Consider the following 22,400-nt stretch of genomic DNA (forward strand, 5'->3'; position numbering starts at 1 on the left):
GGCGTCATCACACGCACGAGCGCAGTCTGTTTGAATCGTTGGGCAGACCTGTCTCACTTCACGGAGTTGTTGATCTGCATTTGAAAACCTATTTAACCACATGCTCGTCTGAATCTGTATTTTACGCACTAAACTTTATATGGACTGCGCGCTTTGCAGCATTCTGCGTTTAACTCCCACGTTTTTATCCTCGTAGATAGTAGTTAGAATTTTGTGGTGAGAAAATGGCAACGGACGAGCTGTCATCGAAGCTGACCCGTCGGCTGCAGATCGAGGAGGGCGCGGAGGAGCCGGTGGCCCTGGACGGGGATCATCAGAACGGAGCGCACGACAAACCGACCACGGCCAGCGCGGACTCGGAGCTGGGGGCGAAGCTGCAGCGGCGCGGGGAGCTGAACGAGGGCGTCGGTGAACATCATCAGCCCAGCATGAAGGTGTTAAACCCTTACACCGAGTTCAAGGAGTTCTCGAGGAAACAGATCAAAGACATGGAGAAGATGTTCAAGCAGTGAGTAGACAACATTGGTGATGTGAGAACAAATGTGAGAGAAGATGCGAGGGGTCATTTTACCCTCTAACGTTACACACAGTTTTGTTCACATTCATTTGGAGGGGCATTCAAACTCTCTCTCACACACACACACACACGTGCGTGTCTGGTTTACTATCCCCGTGGGGACAGTCCATAGGCGTAATGTTTTTTACACTGTACAAACTGTATATTTTATCCCCTACCGCTAAGCCTACTCCTAAACCTAAAGATCATAGAAAACTTTTTGCATTTTTAGATTTTTAAAAAATATTGTTCTGTACAATTTATTAGCATTTTTGCCCATGAGGACCTCGATTTTGGTCCCCACAGTGACACGAGTCCCCATGTGTTGGTGTGCCTTCAGGTTTGGGTCCCCACTGGGATATACAAACATGAACACACACACACGTCTGGTTTACTATCTCCGTGGGGACAGTCCATAGGTGTAATGTTTTTTATACTGTACAAACTGTATATTTTATCCCCTACCGCTAAGCCTACTCCTAAACCTAAAGATCGTAGAAAACTTTTTGCATTTTTAGATTTTTAAAAAATATTGTTCTGTACAATTTATAAGCTTTTTTGCCCATGGGGACCTCAGTTTTGGTCCCCACGGTGACACGAGTCCCCATGTGTTGGTGTGCATTTATAATCTATGATGCAGAAGTGACACTGTTTACTCTGTTGTGTACTAAATAACTTGACTGAAACCACTCTTTTACACATCTAAGAATGGGTCACAGCCCCACCCAACTTTGTATCTTTAATTACACACACACACACACTGTACTTTGAACCATGGGCTGTGAAAGTCCCGGTCAAGATTCTATGTTGCATTGTGCTTCTAACTGAGTGGCATGTGCTTGTCTAGACTGCCCAGTATGACACAGTTCTGATGCCACTTTGGCTGCCTAAAACAAACCCCCCACACATACACATAGATGTAAAGTACCCTCTTCCCTTACAATTCATGAATGAACGACAGTTTGCGCATTTATTCCACGTTCATTTCATTTGACTCGCATCCAAATCCATCTTTAGTTCTTTTGTAAGTGCCGTTTAATGCACGCAGGCTTGGCAGCACCCTTTATTTCACATAAACTACTTTGAGTTCCAGCCGAACGCTGGGAACCGGGGTGTAGCGAGCAGTGGCTGCAGGGAGCAATTCGTGAGAGCAGCTGCAGGAATGTGTCCCTCGTGCTCCCTGCGGTGGAGCGGATGGGCCAGTGCAACAACCGGGTCAGTTTCAAATAAGACTAGGGTGGGAAAGTGGGCCGGTTTAGAAACTTGCGTACCGAGGAAGTGACGGGTTCCTCTCCCCATTTTTGCTATTGACCAAACCAAGCTGGCATTGTTGAGAATGAACCAAAGCAGCCCGTCCAAATCTGTGCGAAGGCCCATTTTGTCGTCTTAATGCTTTGATCTGGATACACTAGTTATGTTTCACAAAGTCATTTTTAAATGATTTGTGCAAGATTCACAGCCACTTTTAAAAAGGAAATCAATCTATGTAGAGACACAGTGAACATAGTCTGTGTTATCTTGCTGAGAAGAGCAGTTGGTTCATTTAGCCTTTAGCTGTGAATGGCTGATTTAATCTCATTTGGCAGCAAAACAGTTGTGATACCAGTTTATCGCAATTGTTTTGTTAGTCCTGTATATTCTCATGGGTGTAACATAAAGTCTTCAGATGACGCCTCTCTTTGTTATGCTAACATATCGTATGCAGGCAATTGTTCTGTAGTGCCACCTTTACCTGTCTGTCTGTTGTAGACATAAGTGGAGTTTATTTAAGGTGTGTGTGGGGGGGTCAGTTTCAGTCGGGAGACCCTTTGATGCCATAGCCCTCTGCTTTTTTAATGAGATATAGACTAGACAGTATAAGATGTACATAAGTTTCATTGTTGCAGAGAAAGCAAAGATCTTTATTGCGTTGTGGTCTGTGGTTACTTTAGTAGTTAATTATTAGCCAGTTTGTCGCGCTCAATTCCCTATTAACATTTTTTCTAATGTTAAACGTGGAAGCCACTTTGCTGTTTAGCTTCCACATTTAGCTCTGAAACAAAGGATTGTGTTTCAGTTGATTTATTACTTTCCTGCTTGATAATGGCTGTTCTGTGCCATTGCCTGAAGCTTTGAATATAGATAAGGAAGAGGAGGAGGAGGCTGGCAAAGTTGTATATGCCTGTAAAGTTGTGCAATCATAATAACTTAAGGGTTGATTATCTCATAACCGTGATCCCTCAAACCAAAGCTAATATTCTCTGTGCATCTCGTAGGTGCATGTCATGAGAAATACAAACATTCACATTGACTTCAGTTGTAAATATTACACTGCTACCTTTTGTGCTCTTGTGCTCCGAGGGAGGCAGAGAAACAGAAGTGCGTAATAGCCACAGGCTGGCCAGAGTCCAACTGATAAGAGGAATGCAGGCTTTGCTCAACCTTCAGGCCACTCTTCAAAGAGATTGAAAACAACTGGTTCAGGATCAGTGTTGAAATTCATATTGCTTGATTTATATTCATTATGTGAAACCCGGTTGTGTCTTTTATAGTCCAGTTGTGATTAGCATAGTTTCTATTTTTGTCAAACAAAAGGACCTAGCCCAGATATTTTACATTTCTGTGGTAATTGAAAGTAATTAATTGCATTCTTTCGTGTAATTGTATAGTTGTTTAGCAGGCACTTCCCACGGCAAAGTACAGTACATTACATTTAAAGGGATAGTTCACCCAAAATTCTTTCATCACTTACTCACCTTCATGCCATTCAAAACCTGTATGACTTTCTTTCTTCTGCAGGACACAAAAGAAGATATTTTGAAGAACGTTGGTAGCCAAACAACATTGCCCCCCATTGACTTCCATCATATGGACACAAAACCACAGACATTTCTCAAAATATCTTCTTTTTGTGTTTCAAGGTATAAAAGAGACCTATACGTTTTAAATGACATGAAGATGAATAAATCTTTTTTTATTTTGTGAACTATCCCTTTAATTCCAGGAACACTCTACCTGAGGGCATCTGCTTTGTTCAGTGGCACCAATGGTGAGGTGGCAGGATTTGATAACCACCCGTTGGACATCTTTATTTGGGCTTGAACCTGAAACTTTTGCATTGGTACTGTAGGTCACTAACCTTCAGGCTACCCATAAAACCCAGAAAGATGGAAAATAACCACGCCTTAGCCCTCGGTTATAAACAGATAGACAGTGGATGAAGCACGGTGGATTATTCATGTGAAGAATTCATTCCTGTCGCAACATGTTTTTTCAGGATTCCATGTATTCCTGCTTTACCAAGAAACGCCATTTACATCAGATAAAATACAGTAACGTGTAACCTAAAATGTTTTGTAACTTGTTACTCCCTTCTCTGCTGTTATATGGCATCAATACCCATGCAATAAATGCATTTTCTTTCAATATTTGGTTACATTTTTATGAATATGATGTCAAACTCAACTCGACTAGTACTTTAGAGCCATGTCAGATGATCTCAGATCCATCAAGGAGTTTTAACCCAGACCCGTTTTACCTCATATATGTTGTTAATGCTCGGGTATGATGATGTTAAAAGCGAGTTAACCTAATTGGCTGTATGCGAGCTGCCCCCATGCTGTGACTACATATGAGCGAGGGGCTTTAGTGCTTTAAGAAGCGCTCTTCATTGCATCCAGTAATGTCTTGTGCCCTTGAAAGTAACTGCAGGAAGGGTACTACACCGCGTAAACTGTTGTCTCTGATAAGGGAAAAACTGTGTATGTTGTATGCTGTCCATCTCCTTCCAGAACTTGCACTTCAAAGGATCTGCCCTTCTAAGTGCGTGAGGCACATGAATGCAATTGGAATTCACCGGAAGATGCGATAATAGCGTTCAGTTTCTTGCACAGACCAATTGATTCGCTTTATAAGATGCAAATTAAACGTCAATAAACTTTCGTTCATTCAGCCAAATATCATTATAAATAACTTATTAAAAAAAACAATGCCACCACGCAGGCTACTGTGGAGGACTGGGGATGAGTAAATTATCAGCAATTAAATTTTGGGGTAAACTAAAGCATTAAGGAATAAAAGACAATATCCCTTTCAATTAAATATAATGAAAAGGCACAAATACTTTATGCAATATTTGTGTGCATGTTTTAATATATTAGAAGTAACAGCAACAAAACCAGTATTAAAGGAACAAAATGCAATAAATAACAGAAATACAAAATAACAGAAGAAATTATGATATGGGAAAAAACTGGCCCTATTTATACTTTTGCAATCTGGCCCTCAAAGAAAAGTAGTTGAAGACCCCTGGTGTAGGTGTTTGGTTTACTAAGCAAGCACCTACACAGTAGTCACACACAGTCGTCACATGCTCATAATGACTCATTTAGGCAGTAGGATGTACATAGCTTGGCTGTTATGATTCCAGAAAGGCCATATGTAACCGCACTCCCTAAGAAAGTTTAACCAGCATCTCCTCTCTGCCAGGCCATGCCTCCTGTTCGTTCTGTTACGTTTTATAGTCAGGCCTTGCGTTCTCCGCTCACTAAAAATAACCTCTGTAGGATTCTGTGGCTGTTGGCTGATCCGTAAGGGATTCTGCTTAAGCGGTGATGGTTAGTCACCTGGTCCATAATCCCGGCAGGGCACTGTTAGTTCTGCCTGCTATCAGCTGCAGTGGCGGAGAATGCTGTGCTGTTGGTGTAACTGCAGACAATTCTGAAAAGTATACAATTTTTATTTTATTGTGTTTTTTTATTTAACACTCTCCTTTTCGTAGTGGATAAACTTGGACATTATTTCAACCCACTTCAGTCTGTTATCCCATGAAATAAAGGGGTAGTTCAGCCAAAAATGAAAATTCTTTCATCATTTACTCACCCTCTTGTCATTCCAAACCTGTATGACTTTCTTTCTTCCGCATAACACATAAGATATTTGGAAAAATATTGGTGACTAATCAACATTGTATGAACACAAAACCACTGAGACATTTCTCAAAATATCCTTTTTTTGTGTAAGAAAAAGCATAAAACAACACATCCAGTTGCGTTTCTGTAGATTGAGATTGTATATGTACTGCAAAATACAATCTCACTGCAGAAATTGGATTAAATATCTGAATTGAGTAGCCTGACAGTATAATGCGATTTGAAGAATCATGTTTCAGTAAAGATGCTGTAAGTGATCTGAATGTTTGTGGGTTCATGTTCATGTTCAAACCAACCATTACTGCAAGAATCATAAGTGTGTATCAGATGCTTTCTATTGATTTAACTCTTATGAAAATGAATTCAAGTGGGCCAGACTGTGGTTGGAAAGTCATGTTCTACAAATGTGAACAGAAAGCTGATTGAGATTTTTTTATAGCAAAAAAGAAGAAAAACAGACTTTGAAAGACTAGTTCATGTTTCAATGAACCATTTATCCTATTACAATGGTCTGTGTTTTTCTCAGTAATGCATTTAGTTTAATTGTAATGAATCAGAAAATTATTCTCCGCCTGCTTTGTACTGTCCTTGGCAAATTAAATTCACACATTTCAGATTGAATCATGAAGGTGTTTTTTCTTATTTTCACTATCTCTCTTGTTCACATCTTACAAAGGTGCAAATGCTTTGTTCTTTGTAGACAGTTCAAGATTATCACGTTTTGTTGTCCCTCATGTTATATGAAAGTTCAATGCTTTGTCTTTAATGATCTTTTAATGAAACTTTTGCTTTCATTTTTTTATTGTTATTTTATAAATAACATTGAGCGGGAATGATGACATCATACACAAACAGTGCACTTTGTGTGTTCCTGGCTGATCACGTGTGTTTTCATTGTTTTGTTTGTGTGAGACACTGAGGGCTTTTCCCATGACTTCTCCAGTCAGATGTTGCTTGGCAACATGGGATTAAGGAGATTGGCAGGGAGAGAAACGGGGAGGAAACAAGAGAGATGAGAAATTGGTTCCGGGTGTCTGGTTGGTCAGTCCTTTTGAGTCTGAGGGCAGCATGAAGGCTCACGTGATTTTGTGAGTAACGTGTTGACATAAAACACTGTATGCTGACTAGGGCTGTGTATTTGCAAGTGCCTCCCGATACAATATATTGCTATGTATTTCGATACGATACACATTTGCGATATATTGCAATACTTTAAATAGAAAATGTAGAAAGTATAGCTAGAAACAACATGCTGTGCACCACCTGGGGTTTTCTGTAAGGATAAGTGTAAAAACATCCCTTACCTCTGCAGAGTGGCCATGATGTGCGATGCATGGACCTTTAGATCAGAGGTTTGGGTTCTCAAACTGTGGATTGCGCCCCTCAAGTGGGTAGCACAGGGGAATAAGGTGGCTCACGCAAGTCACTTGGCTGTTGTGGTGCATTACAGTTAAAACACTGAACATGGGCAGTATAAAACCTCTGGTTCATCCGTGCTGTAAAAGCGCTGGTGTCACATCCGTGAAAGCACAATAAGTGTCATTGTTACTTTTCTTAATAAACGTTTTGTCTAATGCACTGCAGTAGCCAAGTGACTTGTGTCATGACTTGCGAAGCCTACAAACAGCATTATTTTATATAACTCATTACTCCATTACTTATTTTGAAAACCAAAGCACACCAACAAATCAGCTCTGAGAGCTCAAAGCATTCTTATATTTTTCGCCATGCTCGCTTCCACGTACTTTTGGCCATATGTATATGACATGATTTAAAAAAAATATATAGATATTTTATACACTTATTGAAAAAAAAATATTGCGATAGTTACATGTATCGATATTTTTGCACAGCCCTAATGCTGACATGACTTGAGCAGCAGCCTAGAATCCTGCTGCCACTTTAGCTTCAAGGTGTCTGTCTATTCAAATTCGATCCAACATTTCCATAATTATATTAGCAGTTGTTATTTTGTGGTGCATTATAGTGTGATTTTTCATAAATCCCATGCATTTTGACTGCCAGCAACCCACTTCTATCAGCAAGCTGCATTTCAGTCAGTTCAGTCTGTTGCTTAATCCTAAATCCTGTTAAATTCCTCACAATCACATTGTGAGAAATGATTGCTTTTAAAATCCACAATGCACAATCCAATTAATTCCAATGGCTTGTTTAAAAAACAGCTTGCATGAATTTAATCTGTGGTATACCCTTTTTCTTCACTTATTCAGTTTATGTCTCCTTAAAGGGATACTTCCTTCTATGGTAGCCAATGGGGGGCCAAATCTGTCTTTCTTATATGCGTTCTTCCAAATATCGTTCTCTGTGTTCATCAGAACAAAGAAATTTATACAGATTTGGGATAATTCGAAGGCGACATAACTACATACTTCTGAGTCTTTGTAATGTGTTTCAGCAAGACATTTCTAACATCCATAATGTGTTTAGAAACAATTCTCTTTACCCGGACTTTAAGGATGCATAGATAAAGACATTTATAAGTCAAATGTGCTTTTGTGGGGCAGAATAGTTCAACCGTTTAGTACCAGCATCATTGATTTTGATCAATGTTGTTTAAAGCTGTGATTGGCCCATAGCCATCATGTATGCAGGTGATTACACTGTCTATTGGCCAGCTTAATTCAAGAAGATTGTGTTTAAGTAATGCCAGGTCTAGGAAAACTGTAGTGCCTCATTTAAACAAATGACCTGTGTTGGGTTTTATAAATTAATTTTGGAAAGGAATTTGGAGGAGCTCCCATGTGGACACAGCACGTGAGTTTGTTCAGGGGTCAGTGCTGAGGTAACAGATTTAACCATTCACAGGACTATTTGTCCATTTCCTGTTTCACATTCTCTCGCTCTCAGTTTCTGTCTCACTTACTTTTTATCATACACAAATACTCGAGATTTATTTGGCGTCCTAGGCAGGATATGTTCAGCACATCTGACATCAGTGTCATAACAGGAAGACTTTAAATGGGCACATCACAGAAGGACAAACCAACCTAGATGCTTACTAGATAGAAAAACCTTCACCACATATTGCAACTATACTGGTTTTCATCTGAAAGGAAACTACCCCGCATTCCTACTTACAAAATGTCTTGGTAATTATTCAATCAAACTTGATTTCTTTCCAACAACAGCAAGTGAAATTCAGCAGCTATCAGCATTGCGATCAGATGAGTCAGACGGCTTTGCTCGGGCAGAAGGAAGTATGAATCAGCTTAGTTTTTTAAATTTCAGTCTTTAACAGTATAACCTCTGTCTGGTTATAAGGAAGGGCTTATTGCCTCTGCTTCCTCAATCGCCTGGGTGAGATGTTTGACTTGAAGGCTTATTTGGGCAAAGATGAAACTGGGGTTTATATGGAAAGGTTTTTTGATTAAAGTTTCTTGGGCAGCAACTGTTTTGTATTGCGATGTAGATGGTAAACATTGCCTCCTGAATTTTGCAATCACAACCACAAGGAACGAAATGAATGCCCAACCGTGGGTTTAAGTTTAAATACTGATGAAATAACCCAGATTGATGCAACAATGCTGAAATGTTTCTGGTCTCTGCATTGTCTTAAAAAATGTTGATGGTCTGAGATGTTTTTAGATATCGCAGTAATAAAGTAATAATAATAATATTTAGACAGAGTCTGATAGCTAAAAGCCAAAAATGCTTAAAGTGTAACTTTGCCCACATTTAACCCACTTTGAATTGTTACAATGTTTCCTTAAAAGAAAACAATAGAACAGTTAAAAGACTAATGAAAAAACTGCATTCCCGGTCCAGGGACCCGTTTCAATAACGAGGTTCAACAAACACCGAGTTAAAATGTGAACTCTGAGTTGATTTACACTGAAACTTTGAGTTTTTGGTTTCAGAACAGCTGATTTGAGTTAGCTCTATCAACTCTGGGTAGGCTTACCTTGAGTTAAGCGCATGCCCCACGACTACGACAAGCCATGATCAGTGGAGCACCGATATTACAGTTCACCATTGGCAACGGCACCAAAGAAAAAGCAAAATGGCAGCAGAAAGCGCTTGAGAGCGAGGCACACTTTCCGCTCTGCATACAGTGGATTTACTAATTTGCTGAAAATGACTTAAGTTTAAATCAATAAACAGATAAATGTACCAATAAGCAAACTAATTAATCAGTAAATGAATGAATGAATGAATGAATGAATGAATAAATGAATGAATGAAACAACAGAAATAATAAAAATTCTCATGTTTTCACTCCGCATCAGTGCTCTATAGTGATGAGTGCGTTTCAGACTGATCAGCGTTTCGAAACTTGCTTGGAGCAGATTTGGGTAGGAATAGCTGCACGTCTAAATTAATTCATGTCTGTATTTATTGATTTCTTTATTCGTGCACTTTATTTATACACTTTATTAAGTCATCTCTTATCCTCCATAGAAAACTACCATCCGTGAGAACACGTAAGGGAAAGAATCTGATCTGATGTAATACACGGCCACAATGGCTGATGTTATTGATGTAAGGATGGATGAGATATATTTTGATACATCTAATTCACTGTAAAGAAAAATTGTACAGGTTTAATAAAAATGCACGGGGAGATGACAAAATTCCACTCGGGTCCTAAATTCCTCTCCTGAAATCAAAGTACATCCCTATGAATTAATGCAGCCTCTTCACATGCAGGATCCTCTATAAAAGCACATGACATTAGTCACTGAGATGGTCTCTGTGTGATCAAAATGTGTGCCACGAATGACTGTATTAATGAATGAATGAGGTACACCACTTGCACTTTAAAAAGGGGGAGGAGATTGAAAGAAACTCTGGGTTTACCAAAGAAAACCTGCTCCCGACCAGGTTAGGTTCACAGAGTAAGTTACTATGGTTACTGACTCGGAGTATAAGTGACCTCTCTTTTAGAAACGGGCTTGAGTTACTCCGCTTTCTCGGGTTTGACATATCTCGCATTCTGAAACGGAAAACCCAGAGTTTCCCTCATTGCAGGGTTAATATACTCAGTTTTCTCTAAACCTCCTTTCTGAAATGGGCCCCAGGTTAGAGAGAAAGAGTAAACGTTCATTTACATATGCACACCAAACACATTTAATAATGGTGTTACTCTTGAATCTAGGGTATTTGTAAAACAGAATAAAGTCGGTTAGGACAGAAGGTCTTAAGGGCCGTTCGCATTATAACGATAACCTATAACTAACTATATTTGCGTCCACACCAGCGGACATTAAAGTTATGTTTATTTTAACGCAGTGTCCACACTGGAGCGACATGACAACGGCTTGTTCTTTATGGGATTGCCGTGTCACGTTAACTCAGACATAAAACCCGGGTTGTGATCATCGATAGTCAAACATTATTCATCAAAAACTGTTAGACAGTATGTTTTGTCGTTCATCGGCTTCTGAAAGTGATCCAAATGATATTGTTCTCTTTATCTTCATCGTTATAATTGTGATGCGAATGAAGAACTATTTTTTGAAACATTATTTTTTAGTGGCCCTTTACACCACGTTAATAGTGAGCAATGAAAAACTGTTGGAACAGCGCCACCATTTGTGTGACGATAGATGTATTAAATTAAAATGGAAAGAATGGTCAATTCAGTTTCACAAGTCAGTCATAACGCATGAGGAACTAAGTAAGAATGTGTGATTTCCACTGTACACTGTAGGAAGTCTTGAGGATCGACAACATTAGAGTGATTAACCACTGCAGTACTGTAATCCACAACCAAGCCCTTGATATCAGTGTGAGCCACAGAGAAACACAACCCTCACCGTAGCTCGCATGCTTCTCAACAGCAGTTCCTGAGATCTGCTTTGATCAAACGGCATCAGTCAAGTTGTGTCAGGTGTCATAGAACGAAGGGTTAATTATGGGTCATTTCTGCTCCAGAACATTAACACACCCTTTTAGGCTTTGAAGTAGTGATGAGAACATGTCAAGCAGTCTGTGGTACAAGGTTAATGAGAAGAGATAGAGCTTTGTGTGTGTGCAAGACATTGAATCAGCAGGGTGTCTTGTGTCGGTAGACAGTATTGCAGTGGCCATGTCTGTAAGGCAGATGGACACACACTCCATATTTATGAACAGTGCATGCTGGGATTATCTCAATGGAGTTAATGAGGGGGATAAACCCTTCACCAGAATCTAGTGGTGTGGGCAGCTAGGACATCAAACTGACTACCTTTTTTTCTGTAAGATTGACAAGTTCACCTGGATTTTTCTTTTGATAAATACTAGCAAATTCAGCACCTTTATTACATTTCTAGGCAATTACAGTCTTGCTTTAAAACGTCACGAAACCTAAGCGCTATTTTTGCCTTCCGGGTTTAAAATCCTCATCTGGCCAACGTCAAAAGATGTGACCTGGCGATGTCTCATTATTATTCATGAGACTGTTTTCTTGACCAATGAGAAGACATTTCTCCTAAGTATTCATGACAGCGCTTTGTGATTGGTGCGCCCGTCTCCCATGCCGGAACCTTCGCCGGTTTTTAACGGCTGTTCTTCTCACAGCGGTCTTGCCCATTTTAATTGCGTTTTTCAAAAACGACAGTGAGGTAGAATGTATCTGAAAGGGGAGGTTTCGTGACACTGTAAAGGTCCAGTGTATGAAATTTAGCGGCATCTAGTGGTGAGGTTGTGAATTGCAGCCAACGGCTCACTCCACCCCTCGCTTTCGAAGCACTAGGGTGGCTGACACAAAACTAAGATGTCGTTACGTTTTCGCTTCTTTGACAAAGGAGATAACATATTTACGAAACACACTCTGTAGTTTGTCCGTTTAGGGCTACTGTAGAAACATGGCGAATTCCATGCAAGGGTACCTTCGGTGTATGTAAATAGAAATAGTTCATTCTAAGGTAATAAAAACATAACGCTTCCTTATGTGAGGCCTTTATACACCTCTGAAGACATAGTTACGTACAGTATATTATATTGCATATATATGCATTATATCGCATATCCTCCAAACAATTACACACAACACCTTTAAATCACATGCAGTGTGACTGAAGAAGCTGGAACTGGTAAGTGTGGGATTGTTGTTAGTTGTTCAGAAAAGAGAAATAAAGACGCAGGAATATGAGATACTGATAATAGGTGATCAAATGACCTCTGCTTTTAACAAAATGACCCGGTTACCATGGTGACATTAAACCCTTCTTTGTGCAGTATGCATGCTTGTGTGTGGAGGAAGTGGTCTCATATGTAATAACTCAGAAAAAGGAAGTGACTGGCCCATTGCTGCACAAAATTACACCCACGGTTCTCTTATATGTGCATTGACTAACATACACGCACAATAAACTCTTGTATAACTTAGTGAAGGAGCTCTTTTACCTTCAGTCTCTCTACATATAAGAACCCCTTTCATGATCTACAGTTGACCAGACTGCTTGTCTAAAATGCTGCCACCCTGCCTCATTTTCCTTGTTTCCATGCGTCTCTTGTTTTGCAGTATATCACACTTTTGCAGATTCATGCCTCAGAAAGAACAGAAGAGAGTCCGATAAAATCAGTCTGTGCATATCTTTTATTTTGAACCATTAAAAGGCCACATCTCTGTTGCATCAGAGGAAGTGTTTGTGTATGTGATAGACAAAGAGAGATATTGCTTGTTTATGTGCAAAATAGCTGCAATTCTTTAACATTCATGTGAGCTCTCAGAATGATGTTTAGTCTGCTGCATTTCTGTTTAAAATTCTCTCATTTGAATTAAGTATCTGGGATTTATATTAACTTAATCAATTACAGGCAGCACATAAGCACTGTTTATAATGCAGAAGAACTGCCCTTCAGTGCTGCCCTCTGTTGGTCATTTGATACATTACATCAGCTTAGAGACGATAAGAGAATAACCTACATCCATTTCAGTGATTTTGGTATTTGTGTTTACGCAGGTATGATTCAGAGAAAGATAACTTTATTGATCTGATGGAGCTGAAGCTGATGATGGAGAAACTTGGAGCACCTCAGACTCATTTGGGGCTGAAGAACATGATCAAAGAAGTGGACGAGGACCTGGATGGCAAACTTAGCTTTAGAGAGGTAAAGACAAGCTCCTGTTAAAGGACTATTGGTGTTTTATTAGGGTCTTTCCGAAGAGTTGACTTTGAGACCAAGATGATCTGCTTGTAGAATAAGTTGTTGTCTGTATTTCACAGTCTTGATTCATTATCAGTCTAATGAAGAACCATTAAGCTATTTTCCTTAATCTTTCCCTGTTTTGTAGTTTCTTCTGATCTTCAGAAAAGCAGCTGCAGGAGAGCTGGCCGAGGATAGTGGTCTTCATGTCCTGGCACGTCTGTCAGAGATCGACGTATCAACTGAGGGTGTGAAGGGAGCCAAATCATTCTTTGAGGCAAAAGTAAGAAATTCCATACCACTTATTTTTGTATTACTTAAAATGTTTCTCCTTTTTGCATATTTTATACCAATGCTTTCTACCTATCAGCAGATAGAGAAACATTTTGTCAAATTTCCATTAAGTCTCAGGACAGGTCATTAATAAGTAGGAATTTAGCAAATATTACAATTTTTACCCACAAAAGTTTAATTGTTTTCAATCAGGTCCCTGTCTGCGTTGACAAAGAAACTCAATAAGTTCAAGAGTTTCAAGTAAAATTTCAAATAAAAATATTGTTTCTATCTGTATTTATTTTCAGAAAATGAAAACAAACAGGTCAAAATAACAAAAAGATGCTCTGTATATCTTCAGACCTCAAATATTGCAAAGAAAGCAAGTTCATGTTCACTTTTAAGCAATACAACAGTAATAGTTATAGTATGTATTTAGGAAAAGTTCAAAAAAAAATGTTATGTGATAACCTTGATTTTTATCACAGTTGTCATGTGTCTTGTCATGCTGTCAGTCTTTCACATTGCCGTTGGATGACTTTGTCACTCCTGAGGTTTGATTTTGTTGAAATTGAACAGCCACAATACATCTAGAAATGATGATTAAATGAAAATTTGGAATGATCTTTGGAATTTTTTTCTTGGGCTGTATATATATTAAAATGTAATATTATATGGGCCATTCTACAGAATTGGTGCAAAGTCAGAGTTGGAAACATCTTGAAAAAAACAGTTTTTTCCCCAGAATGTTTTGTATGCAAATTGTATAATATCAAAGGTACACATTTCTAGTGATTGTGCAGTTCATTTTCATATTGTCATTTCAGAAAGTTTTAGAATGGTCCTTCTCTCCCCAAATTTTGTCACTACCGAAACACAATAATATATAATTTAATAAGAATGATTATATTGACCCATTAAGATTTTGTTTAAATCTACATACAAATATATTTTTTACTATTTTTAAAAGATGTTTTCACAAGTAAATCAATAACAGTTACAATTTAACAATATTTCAAATGAAATGTATGAGATTTGTTGTATTTTGAATGCAATCTTTCTTTGTAAAAGGCATAAAATTGATCATTTGAGATTTCAAAGTTAAGGATTCATTAGATTATATATACATTGAACCAAACACTGTCACAGCATCTTAGTTGATAGCTTAATATACTTTCTTTTTGACAAGCATCCCATGTTTCGGTCGTGACAGACACATTTTCAGCAGTGTTGGTAATGTTTTAGTAGTGACCACAATATTTACATATGCTCAGCTGAATCAGACTGTCAACATTTTATGTTAATACAAATAACTAACTATGTTGCACATATGCAGCCAGCACATCAGACAACATCTGACAGTAAAAATCTAATAAAAAACCTACAGCTCACGTACTATATCAGTACTAAAATACTAATGATTTGCATAACTGTACTGACTTTTGTTTATTTCATCAAATAAAGGATTAAGTGTTCCTTTTTGTCACTATTGAAACAATTTTGTCACTACCAAAACGATTTTGTCACTACCAAAACGATGATACCCAGTGATACGTTTTGGTCGTGACTGTTTTGGTAGTGACAATTTTTGAATACTTTTGAGACTAGCTCAAAGATGCTAATCAGCACATGGTTAGCAAGAACAGTTCTGAACAGATGTACACACATGGAAACTAAATTGTATGGAATAACGCCCCAAAAAAGTTTGTTTAATTGCAGATAAAAGTTGTTTGGTAGTGACGTTCCTTAAAGTCACACACATATTTTTAGACTTCTGAACACATTTACTTAAAATTAATAAGCTGATCTACTCACCATGTAGCTATTAGAGAGAAGGACAGCCAAAATCAGTCTCAGCCAATGGAATAAAACATACTGTTTTGGTAGTGACATGAAAATATGGGACACCTTTTTTCACATAGTTTAATAATTTAAAAATAAATAAACATTTTTTGTACTTATTTTTTTTAAAAACATCAAAAATATATTTTTAAAAACAGCAATGGAAAAAACAGCTAAAATATATCATTTACATAAGTTGAAATTTAGGGGTTTGGAACAGCTGATATTTTAAATATTATTGTGGGATTTGAATACGTGAATGCTTTTAAATGAGTTTTTTTGTTGTGTGGACAGCAGTTTGCACAAATTCTGTAGAATGGCCCATATATAATATATTTTATATAGAATATACACATTTATAATGTATTATATAGTATGTATTATATATTATATATCCGAGAATATAGTTTATAACAAATTTAAATAAATTAAATAATAAAAAAACAGAGATAATAGCATTACTGAGAAATAACTAATATTTTGTTCTTTCTATACAGGTGCATGCCATTAATGAATCTAGCCGCTTTGAGACAGAAATACGACAGGAGCAGGAGGAGAAAAAGCGCCAGGCAGAGGAACGGAAACAACGACAAGCCGCTTTCAAAGAGCTGAAGTCAGCCTTCAAATAACCACGCCCATCTCGACACCTTCAACATCTTCATGTGTCTTTCTGTCTGTTGAAGCTTCGTCAGAGAGCGCCATAATAAGAGATACTATGCAAGGCTGTGAACCCCTCAAAGACCCATGCAGATTCATATTCCTGAGAGAGATACTGTAGTGTAGTTTTGTGTTCATGGCTGGATCTCACTCACGTCATTTGTTAAATCATTTTATTGTTGCTTCTTCTGCTCTCTCTATTGCTCTCTGTCTCTCAGGCTGTTTTATAATGTGAGGCCAGGCACTGATCTCAGTACACTGGATTGAATTTGTTCAAGTCTGTTTCAATCGCATGTGTAATGTTGTACACGTACTGTTCAGTGTTCAGTGTCAGTGTTGTTTTAGCTTGAACGGCTTGTTTCACCTCACTCGTGTCTTGTTCTCGTTAATGTTAAAACGTGATTTAATTCCAAGGCTTTAGCAGACAGGAGTTTTAAAAGGTTTTTAATGAATTGAGCTTGTACTCTTAGTGTGCCATATCCAACCACATCAGTCTGAAACATCATTTCCTGTGGCAGCAAAAATTCTTTTTACTGTACCGTTACTAATTAAATTGACATCACAGCGGGGTATTCAGAGCAAAAAGGGGGTTATATTTTTACCGAATGGAGAGAGGGATGTAGAGGTGGATGTGCATGTGGGGTGATGATTGTAATGGAGGAAGATCTGGTGTAATGGGTAATGGATGTGGGCGTTTCTATTTTTTTGCATGATCACTGTGATGTCATTTTCCCTAAATGGCCCTTTAATCTTACAATCGCAAAGATGAAAAATTACAATGATAAATCAAAAAAAAATTCAATGTTATGTGTGAAATCGAACAGCTGGCTCTTTTCTTGGCTATTTCTTAGGATTATTTTGACAGCTTGACAGTGTTATGTGTCTTGTGTGCATGACATACTTTAAGGGTTGGTCGGATGCCAAATGGCTGAGTAGAATATAACTTCTCAGCTTTATAAGTATGGCCTGCTGCGGTTGAACTAAATCAACCTTATGACCAACATTACAAGACTTGCATACACCTCAAGCACAATGAGCACTGCACTGTTTGATGTATAAAGAAATAGGCATGGCTCATAAAGCCAGTGCATGTTATTCATTCTGCGTTAAAATGTAGGTATTGAGTTTTAAAAACATTAGAGATTTCGCCAACAAACATCTGAAAAATAAGGGAACATTTTACAATTATCCACAGGCATGCATTGATAGACTTGTGGTCATCTCATTAATGTTAACATGCAGTACACTGTGGCAAAGGAAACTGAGATGCTATGTATAAAGAAAATTCTATATTTTCATGTGATGAAAATGATAAATAATTTTAGTTTTGTATGGAAAGGGGTCTCGTGAAGAGAAACATTTTTATTTTCTCAATACGAATTAGTTTGTCTACGATATTGTCTTGTTTTTTCTCTGCATAATTCAGATATTCCATAATCTATCATACAAGTATAGAAAGGATTCCTTTCTATACTGAAGGTAGTATTGTTGACAAATGCTTTGCTTCGTGTTGTAGTATATTCTTACAAATTGTTTCTATGTTCTGAGTCACTGGTAAATAGTCTTGTTTGTTCTCTAGTTCTGTTGGAACAATCAATGTATGAATATTTGTCTCCCTATCTTCTGTTCTTATTGTATAGCCGTCTATATTTTCCTTTTAGTTTATTTGCTGCTGTTCCAGTTTAAAGTATTTAGAATATTGGGTATTAAAGGGTAAATGTAGTAAGATACATGTTAGTGTTTGGTGAATGAGAGTCAGAGACAACAGCAAATTGAATTCTGTTGAAAGCCATAAACCATTCTGTCATTCCTTTTTGAGGGATTTTGGCTCTTTCGTTGTTATGTCGTGCCAAATGTCCTAAATACTGTGTTAGGTGCATCATTCCAATGTAAGTATCCTTAAAACCCATAATAACATTTCTGATCAACAGCTCAAAAAGAAGGTAATCTAAATTAGTATTATAACATATAAAAGCTTCTTAGAATTTGGTCTAAACATCACTGATGTACAGTGTTGAGTCTATTTTAACCGTTGTTATTACACTTAAAAGCAAGCATTGGGTAATAAGTCAACTAATAAAAACAAAAATATTTTTTGATTCATATTTAAAATTGCATATCTGAATTATTCCCACATGGCTTGTGCAGTATTACCTGAAAGTAAGACATTTCTGCTTCCAAGAAAATCTCATTCCATGGCAGACAACTCAGAAATCTTATTTTTTATTGTATTGGCCAGAAAGATGAGATACAGTAGTTTCTTCATTCCAGTTAACTGAGGATGGTTGAAAGGACCTTGAACCATCTTGATTCCACACTGTCAATCTCAATGTCAGTTTAAACTATAGTGGCTATGGTATTATACCTTATACATGCTAACACATGTTGATATGTGGCTTCTATAATATGCACATTTATTTTGGATTTTCTTACTAAAATGTATAATTATTCTTGTGACAATAAAATACTTTTAATTTGCAAGCTTTTGTCTTTTTGATGTGTCACTATGTGATTGTGTGTTATACCTTCATGTATCTAAAATGTAAATAAAAGACTATTCCAAGATGATTCCATTTAAAAAATAAAATGTTTAAAGTAATTTAGACGTATAAATGTATTCATATTTACGATGTACAAATGTAAATATGTGTTGCTCTGTTCTCTTCAAGAATTTGGGCTGCTAACACAAAGAATCACCTGAAAATGACTCGTGCGTAAAGCACTCTCGTGCCTTGAATTACGTAACTAACAAATATGAACACCAGGTGGAGCTATTGCAACATCTTATAACTTGCGATAGTCAACATCTATGTATTTACAATATATTTCTAATTATGCCATTCAATAAACAAAATATATAATAGTAAACATAAATAGCAAGATGTGCGCTTTATCTACACGTACAGCCAAGTTCCGTGTGCCGGAACTATTGATCAAAGCATTTTGGGCTGTATTACTCGTTGCACACGGAAGTGTTAATCATGTGACGTACCTCTCGCGTAAATATTTTTCTCCTGAGATTGAATTGTCGCTAAACTCGCGTCTTTAAATGCCCAAGAGATCGCACCACCCAACTTTGACTTAGTTTAAACGCAATAGAATTAGATTATTACATCCGCTATATTCAAACAGGGCAGCTAACTTCACGCTATAAAGATGAACGTGGATCTTCCGCAAGCAGGACTGGCGGGAGCAGCATCCAGCACATCTACCTCCAGCATCAACTGCGTCCCGAACAGCGCATCTGCAAACTCAAGCAGCATCCCTGGGGTCGGGAGCACGAATGGTGTGTGGAATGTTTTTTCTATGCAACCCTTTTCGTTTTCATATTGCTGCCTTAACCCGTTTAACGTTAGCAAGAGGAACGTGTCTGCATCGTCTAAAGTATAAAGCTTGGTACTTTATAAAGTTAAGAGAAACTTCGTTGTGGTGGTTTATGTTATGTGTGTAACTTAAGCGTGTATATGAACGTCTGTCGTACTTTTGTCTCCTCACAGTTCCCACCTCGGCTGCCATGGCAACCCCATCATCTGACTCCGCTGTATCAAACGGCGTATATGTGCCCACAGGAATCGCCAATGGCGATGTAAAGCCCGTCGTCTCAACTACACCTCTGGCTGACTTCCTGATGCAGTTGGAGGACTACACTCCCACGGTGAGTTCATACATGATTCCTGTATGTATTTTGGTTAATGATGAAGTATTGTGAATTGCACTGTTAACAGAGTGTCTTGGTTTCAGATCCCAGATGCAGTCACAGGATACTACCTAAATCGAGCTGGTTTTGAAGCCTCGGATCCAAGAATGTGAGTTGACCAGTGTTTTTTTTCCAGCAGCTTGTCTGTAGTGGTGGTGAAGATTATTTCTAGGACCCTCAAGTTCTTCCGACATAAAATACAGTTTTTTTAGGGAAATACAGTCTTTTTAGTCTGTTTTAGAGTCATTATTGTTTGTATTACTGTGCATCTATGTATACGTATTTACTTCTTGTTTTTATGAAAAATACTGCATTGTAATATTAAAACTTCATAATTCCACATTTTGTTTGATGTTTTACATTTTTTTAAGTTTAACATTTAGTAAATAATCAGGTTTATAACTCATGCTTAAAGTCTCATCTCATTTTAACTCTTCGTAAACAACATTATCATTGGCAGAATCCGACTCATATCTCTGGCGTCCCAGAAGTTTATCTCGGACATTGCAAATGACGCTTTGCAGCACTGCAAAATGAAGGGAACAGCCTCTGGTAGCTCCAGGAACAAAGCCAAGGTTTGAACTCACACAATTCTTGAACACTGTATATTAATAAACAGTTGTGGAAAAAATGAAGAGACGATTCCAAATTTTAATCTAATCAGCATTTCTAGATGTATTGTGGTCATTCCAGTCCAGTTTCTGTTAATTTTCAACAAAATAAAACTTCAGACACCATGACAACACAAATGAAAACAAAAAAAGAATGAAGTTAATGACGTTTTCCTAAATACATAAACAAATAATTACATAAACAAATATTATTTCTATATTGCTTAAAAGTGAATATGAACTTGTTTTCTTTGCAGTATTTGAGGTCTGAAAAAATAAAGAACATTTTTTCTGTCATTTCTACCTGTTTCTCCAGTTCTCATTTTCTGCAAATAAATGCAAATAAAACAATAATTTGGGATAAATATTGTTAGTAGTTCACAGAATGAAACAAATATGAACATTTTACTTAAACACATACCTATAAATTGGAAATGAAGAAAAAATAGAAATACTTTTGAAATAGTCTCTTAATTTTTTTCCGTGCTTGTACATATGAATCAGCATGTTAATATTTGTACAAATGAAATGCATGTAAGTGCATGTATACGTCTTGAAAAATCTTCTCACTCTAAACAAAAATCTAACCCAAGGACAAGAAGTACACGCTGACAATGGAAGATCTGACACCGGCCCTGGCAGAATATGGCGTAAATGTTAAGAAACCTTACTACTTCATATGAAGGCTTCATATAGCCTCACTAAACTGGACTGCTTAAAATCACATCAGAGCTCTGAAGATGATGTTCTGTAGTGCGGGAACCATCAGCCCACAGGAGCCTTTATGCATTTAGCAGCTTTTTTCTATTCTATAAGCCTGTTTGAGTTGTTTGATTACACATCAGTAAAAATTTATTATAAATAAATACCTTGTAATTAATTTCTACCATATTTTGTCAGTAAAAACGTTTGGACTTCTGTGTATTATGTTGTTGACACCTAGGTAGATGAATTACTGTATAAAGAAATGTGTTGGAATTGTATTAGTTTTACAGGGAATAAGGGCATGTGATATAAATTCAAAATGTCTGTAAACAATATATGAGTTTGTAAAAACACTTCGCTCTCTTCTACTTTGTGGATTTAGTTTAACACCATACACGGCTTGAGCTATAGCGTGTTGCTGTATTAATAGAATCTGGAGCTGTTCTCATATTTCCTTGTCATGAGTACAGCTGCACTGGGCATAGAGAGCTCATCACTCCATCTGGTCTAGAGCAAAGATTAGGATAAATATATAAATAATAGCGTTTGATGTGTGCTATTCGAAGTTGCTTTTCAGCTGTTGGACACAAGCAAACCAAATGTCAAAGCTCAATATTGAAGTGATACTTCACCCAAAAAGGAAAATTCTGTCATCATTTACTCTCCTTTGAGTTGTTCTAAATTTGTATAAATGTCTTTGTACTGATGAACACAGAGAAAGATATTTGGAAGAATGATTATAACCAAACAGATCTCAACACCCATTCACTACCATGGTAGGAAAAATTACTTTATCATTTTTTTGTTCTGTTGAACACAAAAGAAGACATTTTGAAGAATGTAGGCCAGCAAACAGTTCTGGGGCACTTTTGACTACCATTGTTTTTTTTCCTACTATGGTAGTCAATAGGTGTTGAGATCTGTTTGGTTACAAGCATTATTCCAAATATCTTTCTCTCTGTTCATCAAAACAAAGCAATTTATACACATTTGGAACAACTCGAAGGTGAGTAAATGATGACAGAATTTTCATTTTTGGGTGAAGTATCCCTTTAAGG

General features: G+C 37.4%; 2 protein-coding genes across 2 annotated transcripts; both read left to right on the top strand.

The window, feature by feature from the left end:
- On the top strand, positions 1–18,810 carry efhd2 (EF-hand domain family, member D2). Its single transcript, XM_057357142.1, has 4 exons — positions 1–508; positions 13,374–13,521; positions 13,706–13,840; positions 16,170–18,810. Exons 1-4 carry the CDS (start codon positions 225–227, stop codon positions 16,299–16,301), a joined length of 699 nt encoding a protein of 232 aa, XP_057213125.1. The 5' UTR covers positions 1–224; the 3' UTR covers positions 16,302–18,810.
- Positions 18,811–19,289: 479 nt separating this feature from the next.
- taf10 (TAF10 RNA polymerase II, TATA box binding protein (TBP)-associated factor) lies at positions 19,290–21,687 on the top strand. The gene is made up of 5 exons (XM_057357056.1): positions 19,290–19,615; positions 19,827–19,984; positions 20,071–20,135; positions 20,487–20,601; positions 21,231–21,687. Exons 1-5 carry the CDS (start codon positions 19,486–19,488, stop codon positions 21,318–21,320), a joined length of 558 nt encoding a protein of 185 aa, XP_057213039.1. The 5' UTR covers positions 19,290–19,485; the 3' UTR covers positions 21,321–21,687.
- The last annotated feature ends 713 nt before the right edge of the window (positions 21,688–22,400 follow it).

This window comes from Triplophysa rosa, linkage group LG17 (genome assembly GCF_024868665.1).
Source record: "Triplophysa rosa linkage group LG17, Trosa_1v2, whole genome shotgun sequence".
NCBI lineage: Eukaryota > Metazoa > Chordata > Actinopteri > Cypriniformes > Nemacheilidae > Triplophysa > Triplophysa rosa.

What these genes read in the sequence shown, in the direction of transcription:
- efhd2 (XM_057357142.1), top strand. Translation starts at nt 225, where the DNA reads ATGGCAACGGACGAGCTGTCATCGAAGCTGACCCGTCGGCTGCAGATC. An exon ending in ATGGAGAAGATGTTCAAGCA is followed by an intron (nt 509 to 13,373) that starts GTGAGTAGACAA and finishes GTGTTTACGCAG; the next exon opens with GTATGATTCAGAGAAAGATA. An exon ending in GCAAACTTAGCTTTAGAGAG is followed by an intron (nt 13,522 to 13,705) that starts GTAAAGACAAGC and finishes CCTGTTTTGTAG; the next exon opens with TTTCTTCTGATCTTCAGAAA.
- taf10 (XM_057357056.1), top strand. Translation starts at nt 19,486, where the DNA reads ATGAACGTGGATCTTCCGCAAGCAGGACTGGCGGGAGCAGCATCCAGC. An exon ending in TGGGGTCGGGAGCACGAATG is followed by an intron (nt 19,616 to 19,826) that starts GTGTGTGGAATG and finishes GTCTCCTCACAG; the next exon opens with TTCCCACCTCGGCTGCCATG. An exon ending in TGGAGGACTACACTCCCACG is followed by an intron (nt 19,985 to 20,070) that starts GTGAGTTCATAC and finishes TCTTGGTTTCAG; the next exon opens with ATCCCAGATGCAGTCACAGG.